This window comes from Ceratotherium simum, chromosome 14 (genome assembly GCF_057802395.1).
Source record: "Ceratotherium simum simum isolate JZ-2026a chromosome 14, ASM5780239v1, whole genome shotgun sequence".
Taxonomy (NCBI): Eukaryota; Metazoa; Chordata; class Mammalia; order Perissodactyla; family Rhinocerotidae; genus Ceratotherium; species Ceratotherium simum.
In genome coordinates, this window is record NC_141913.1 from 7,062,005 (window position 1) to 7,068,664 (window position 6,660).

A 6,660-nucleotide genomic window follows, 5' to 3' on the forward strand; every position below is an offset into this window, starting at 1 on the left:
TTATTTTAAGGGGGCAGTTATAATTTTACAAACAGTTTGAAAACCATTGGTATAGATAGATATTTTGAATTGAGTAGCCTCTTGAATGTGTTAAATTATGCTGAAAGTATGAAAACAGGATGTAGGTGGTACTACATATTAAATAAGATTTGTATAACTTGTGCCTGTGTCCTAATTCAGTATTACTGTATCCTGTAACCTTTAAATGGAGAGGAGGTAAGAGGGACGTTTTCTTATGTCTGTCTGCATTAAACCTGTGTTCAGGCAGCAAGACCCTAACGTTTTAGGTCATTATTGGTTTAGTCTTTTTTTCCAATTTGCCTTGATTTATCTTTGCTGAAATATGGTATTACTCTGCAAGTCAAATATGAATAGACCATATTAAATTTCCGGTTGAAGATAGCCTTGCTTTAAACAAAAAGGTAGAGACTTCTTATACAAAACGAATGCTGATAATGCTGCACGTTGCCCCTTTGCGGGGTGAATGTGCTTCATTGGAGTCAGTATTCTGGCTTTGCTTTTTGTCTGCTTTCTGTCCTTCTGGATGGTGTTTGTTGTGATATATTTTTTAAATCATATTCAGCATAGTGAACACTTGTTGAACTTCTGCAAGTGTTAGTCATTTTTCCTCCTCCAAGTAGGTCCTTGTGGATAATGTGTTAAGTTTTTACCAGTAATAATATTTTTGGTGGGTGCCATGTACTAATTATTGAAAATATATGGCAATGTGCTGTGGTGCCCATGGTCATCTTCCTGACCCTTTATTAAATGAAGTGTGATACTCAGAGAGAAGGACACAGCCATGGCTCCTGCCTTCTCAGGTAACAGCCAGAGGAAAAGTTAGCGACCCATGATGGGCTCTGCAGCTTTATAAAATTTGTGTATCCTTAGGTCTTCGTAGTATTTTCTAAGTATAACAAATTTTAAGTCAGTTGTGTAGTTTGACTTTAATGAGGTAGTATTATTCTTAAAATAAGTTAAGGAGGAAAAAGAGATTTTTGAAAAAGCCAGAGGCTGTATTGTATTCAAGAAAGAATATTTCCATTAATATCTACTTCATTTGTGTTCATACCTGTCCCTGCTAATAAACTAAGAGCAACCTTTGATTTAATGCCATCTTCTCTGGCTACACCAACTGGTTATATATTCATTTCCAAATTTAGCCAAGTATTTTATGCTGTACTACTACTGATTTTTAGATATGCTTGCATATATATAATATGTAAAAATATAATTCTCTGTATTTAGTTTATCCGTATATAAAATAAAAATAGTATTCTTTTCCTGAATTCTTAGAGGGTTAAAAAAAGTGATATGTACAAGTACCTAGAGAACTTTAGAACAATATTAAATACGATTTCTCATGTTTAGAGGATAATTTATATATTTGGCTGTCCTTTTCCTCTTCTATCTTTTTGGTCCATTTCACCATGTATTAATACTTCTACCAAGGAATGAACAAAAAAGAGAAAGAAAGTGAAAACTTGCTAATTTTTTTTATACATGTCTCTGCTTAACAGGTATGTCAGAGGAAGGAGTTGTAACTCTTAAGTTAATTTTATGTATGCTTGTGCTTGTTCCTTTATTTCAAATAAATTAGAATTGATGGGATGAATCAAAAAATACATCATGGTTTAAAAAGTAGTTTATGACCTGAAGCAGTCGTCCAGTTTTTATATCAATTCCTTCTTTGCTTTCAGCATCCATTCACAGTGATGGTTGCTACCATTTATTGATCGTTTACTCTGTTCCAAGCACTGTGCTAAGTGCTTTTCATATATTATCCTATTTAATCCTCACAACAAAGTTTTGAAGTAGGTGGTGTTATTTTTAAGCCATAATCAACCTGAGACTTGATATTTCTACATTCTTTTATGGTGCTATCATTGAAAAGTCTCATATATAGAGTATATTTTAGAATTAGATAATTCTCAAAGAAAGACTTAGCTTCTGCAAGTCATTTCCCTCTTAGAAAAATATGTCTGACTAGATTCTGTATAAATAGACACAGGCCAGAATCTGATTATATTAGAAATATTTTTATCCACCATTATATACTCTAATGAGTACTTATATTTCCAAAGTGCCTGCCTGGTTATTGTACAGATTTTAAAATCTAGTCTGCCTTGATTTTTACATTAAGATACAAATCTTATGGAGATTTTTTTTTAATATAGTCTATTATAATCTAATGCCGTTATGTATGTCGTCCATTTCTTCCTGTGTTCAGGCAAGAGTCTAGGAATCACATGTTCTGTAACCATTGATTTATTTTTTCGTCTCATGGGTCCACGTGAGTTTGTGAGTGGGCTAGAGAGCATGGAGCAAGGGCGTGGATCCCTCAATGTGCTACGTGCTAGCAGAGGGTGGGGGTGGCCAAGGTCAGAACTTGGTACATTGATCCTGGTCTGGACTAAGTGCATAGCTGAAATGTCTGTTCTATGTTCTCATGTCTATGTCAACAGCTAATTAAGTCTCTTTCCCTTTAAGAAACCCTTATTTGGCTTTGACTTAATTTAGATGATAGGGGCACAAAATCTTATAAATAAAATTTTGAAGAATAGAAGCATAATATTTTACCACATAATAAAATTAAGTTCTCCTGACTGAAAATACAAGTCTTGGTCATTTCCTGAATGATTTATTCTGGAGTTGACCTGTTTCTTTCATCTTTTCCCTAATTCATTTCTCTGGATTTGATTCCATTTTTCCTTATACCTATCTTCAAAGCACTGTTTGTGGGAGAAAAGCACCATCAGCCCCTACAACAGTGGATATGTTAGAAATTCTAGCTATCTCTTCTTCCGTTCAATATGTATAAGTGATAACATGCCTTGGTGGGAAGAAACACAGTTTGTGTAGGCTCCACAATGCCTGCTCTACCCAGGAATCCTCAGATAGATACTGCACACTTATTGGCTATGTTCTATGTACCTGGCCATAATATAGCCATTTCATTATTCATCCAGTTTTGGGAATTTAAGCTTTTAATTTGGGAATTTAAAGCTACTCACTTTCTTGGGTAGTGTTTTGAAGAAAAACCTTCTAGGAAAGTGGTATGAATTTGGCTATCTAACGTTTCCCTCAGCAGCAGGAATTTTCTCAATATTTACCACATTCAGATTGCTCCAGGAACAGCATTGAGCAATTCTGCATGAGTGCTTTCTCAACATTCTTCAGAGAAATGGTTCTCTCCTTTGGCTACTGGATTTTGGAAACTTCTTTGGGGAGAATTTTTTCCTCACTGTCGTTGCTGATCCTTTTCTCTTGTTGTATGCTATTTACTCTGTCACAGAGTGTTGCCAAAGTATAAGCAGCAAATCAAACCGAGAAGCTTTTACTTGGTTTGAGAAGCTTTGTCTTTATTGGTAACAACCTGACAACGAAAAAATTTTAAAGAGCTCTGACCATCTCTGTGCAGTCCATTGGGAGAACGAAAAGTCCAGTCTTTTGAACTCTTTCTATTTGAATAGGTCTTATAATTTAGCATGGAATATGGGAATTACAGGATTTAGTGAGGATATTATTTACAGAGTCTTCTTTAGTACTGTCTATTCCATAGTATGTTTTGGGGAGCTATAAGGAGAATTGCATGGGAATTTTTTTCCTTTATAGAGACCATTTTTTAAAGAAAATCATCAATTCTTGATTGTTGCTCTAATATCGCATAGATTTTTTAGACACGATGATGTTGATAGTTCAAATTACTATAAAAAAGAAGTTGTTATTCTGAGTTAGATGAATTCAGGAAAGGGAAACTAGGTAAGTTGATTTGGTCTATAAGGTAATACTTCACTTATCATAGAGAAATTTTTATGATTCTTTTGAGTAATAGTGTGAAAATCTGTTGGCAAAAACTACTTTGGATGCAGTTTGACATTCTGTGACTTCAGGTATGGAGCCAGCTTGGGAAGATGAGCTCTGTCTGTAAAGCCAGCCCGAGTACCCTTCCAGCATAAGGACGGTTGGCAGTGTGTGAGGGCTGCTTTCTGAGAGAAAGCACCAGGCATGGCTAATTCCACTTGATTTGTTTGACCCCATTTTACTTTTGCCTTGTTAAATAAAACAGCAAAAAATGATTCAAGTGAACATATTTTTTCCTAAAATGAAGCCCATTTGTCTTTTCAGTCTTGCAAATAAATAATCTCTAAAATAGTTAACACTTCCAATGATTTCATCTTATTTTCTTATCCCCCAGAATAATATTTACAAAGAAAAAAGTAAGTGAATTTTTAAAAACACTATCAAGTTCTTTTAGTTGTTACAGATGATAGTTCATCCTTGGTAAGTGTATTTTTAACACACTGCTGGGCAAGACAAAAGTGTATGTTGAGCACCTACAGTTCTGCCAGTCAGTTTAAATACATAATCTAAATTGAACCCACTTAACACCTCTTCTAGATACATCACGTTACCCCTATTTTCAGATAAGAAAACTGGTCAAAGAATAAGTAACTTGCCCAAGATTGCACAGCTAGTACATGACAGACCTAAGATTTAAACTCCAGTCTGTAGAATTCCAATAACCCCCAACCTCATACTTTTTCCATTATGTCACACTGGCTGTTTTTATGGAATATTTAAACCAAATGTCTAGAAAACTACTTTTACCTGTAAAAATTCAAAGTAACCTTCTCTTTATTTTTTAAGTGAAACAAATCAAAGTTTTTCCCTCCAAAAAATTTTGTGAAACGGTTTGAACTACCACTGAACCAGAGAGACACTGGTATATCAGAATATTCTCTAAACCAAACCATTATTTCATTCACTTTGATTGGTGGATTAAGCTTTTTTTGTTTTAATGAGCAGACTTCTGAATGTGTGGGAAACAAATATATATCTTGCAGCCATCAGAATCAGTAGGTCCCTTCCCGTCGACCACTTTGGTTCAGGTTTCTGTAGAGCCCTGCAGTGAGCATCCGTAGCAGTTTTTGTGACCCACAGGCATCTGATGAGAGTGTTTTCTTGGTGACTTGACATTTCTCTATCAGTGCTGGGAAATCAGAGAAGAGGGGTATTTAGAACACCAAGGTGCTTGTTGCTGTTATTCTTTCCTTCAATAGAAGAAGCCCAGTTCGCAGCGTTTGAGGTTTTTGACGAAATGTTTTGGATAAATATATGGATGTGGTTTATATTTCCTATTTATATATGTGGAGATACAATAATGACAAGTATTTAGGTTTTGGGGTTTTTTGGTCATAGCAAGGGATGTTGGAGGAAGAATGGAAATAGCATTTACCTCCTCAAAAGTTCAGCTATTTGCAAATATTGTGAAATAACATTAAAAACTCAGCAGCCCTTAAAATAGTTATTTCATCTGTCCGTCACTTGTTTAAACTCTGATTTATCTTTACTTTTTGGCATTAAAATACAATAAATCTGTCAATTATTTTATGTCTGTGTTTTCTTTTATATTGATAGTAACTTAAATCGTGTCACTTCAGTTCTGTATTTCTATAACCATTAGTATTACCTTCAGGACAAAAAGCATGCTGCTAACAGTCCGTGATTTAAAGATATAAGCCAACTTTATGTTCAAACATTACATTCATAATATTTTTAGCAGTATGATACAGTGGAGGTCCAAATTGGATTAGACTTTTGCATTGAATTCCAAAGTATTGGTAAGTCTAGCACATACCATATAATCTTGCTAAACTGTTGTGGGTACATTTTTTTTAAACCTGTCTGTCTGTCAGTATCTTACATGGAGGTCATTTCTTGCATAATACAGGATGACCTGAAAAATTTATAGTAATTCTTGAAAAATATATGAGTTATGGTGCTTTAACATGAGTCTACCTCACACCACCAATTCTGTTTGAAAATCGAGCACTTAAGCAGTTTTACCAAGATAACAGTGAAGCGCTTAAAGTGTGGTTGTATGTGATATGTTGGAATGTTTTTCGGTTGCCTTTTTAGTTCATTGTTAGTCCTTTTATGTTTGTGTGTATCTGTGTATGTCTGTGTGTTTGGTAAATATGACTTGAATAGATGACTTCTTATTTTATGTTTTAGGCCAAGATTGACAGACACCTAAGTATTCATGACTTGAAAATATTCTGCAGCTATAAATTTTGAACCATTGATGTGCAAAGCAAGACCTGAAGCCCACTCCGGAAACTAAAGTGAGGCTTGATAAACCTGTAGATTGCCTCACATTTGTCTGTTTACAAAGTAAACTTTACATCCAGGGAATGAAGAGCACCACCAGCAGAAGACTTTGCAGAACCCTCTAATTTGATGTATTGTTAAGTTTTTTAATGCGTGTATGAAATGTAGAAAGATGTAAAAGAAATAAATTAGGAGAGACTACTTTGTATTGTACTGCCATTCATACTGTATTTTTATACTTTTTTGGCAGCATTAAATATTTTTATTAAATAGACTATGTTGGTTTGTGTGCATTATCTTAGGACAGCTCTGCTTCAGATACTGAATGTTTTCTTAAGGGTTTACTCCCAAATTTTTATAACTAGCAATTGACATTTAAATTGAAAAATTCATTCAAAACGTTGGCCCTTTGCTTTTTAAGGTTTTTTTTAGTTACTCCTCAGTAGTCTTTCTGTCAATATAGGTTAGCTGAAAGCAACAAAAGAAAAGTTATAATATTCCTTTTGTTACTTGGAAAAATATTAATATGGATAATGGTATTAAGTT

The 6,660-nt window shown here is 34.4% G+C and overlaps 1 protein-coding gene across 3 annotated transcripts in view; it reads left to right on the top strand.

The window, feature by feature from the left end:
- Nucleotides 1–6,388, top strand: part of PTPN2 (protein tyrosine phosphatase non-receptor type 2) — a 90,108-nt gene extending 83,720 nt beyond the window's left edge. For all 3 annotated transcript variants that reach the window (XM_087438940.1, XM_087438941.1, XM_004421063.3), the window contains one exon: nucleotides 6,019–6,388. Coding sequence is in view for 1 of the 3 variants with exons in the window: in XM_004421063.3 (XP_004421120.1) it covers nucleotides 6,019–6,040 (22 nt within the window). In the remaining 2 variants the exon portion in view is untranslated. The remainder of the gene's footprint in view (nucleotides 1–6,018) is intronic.
- The last annotated feature ends 272 nt before the right edge of the window (nucleotides 6,389–6,660 follow it).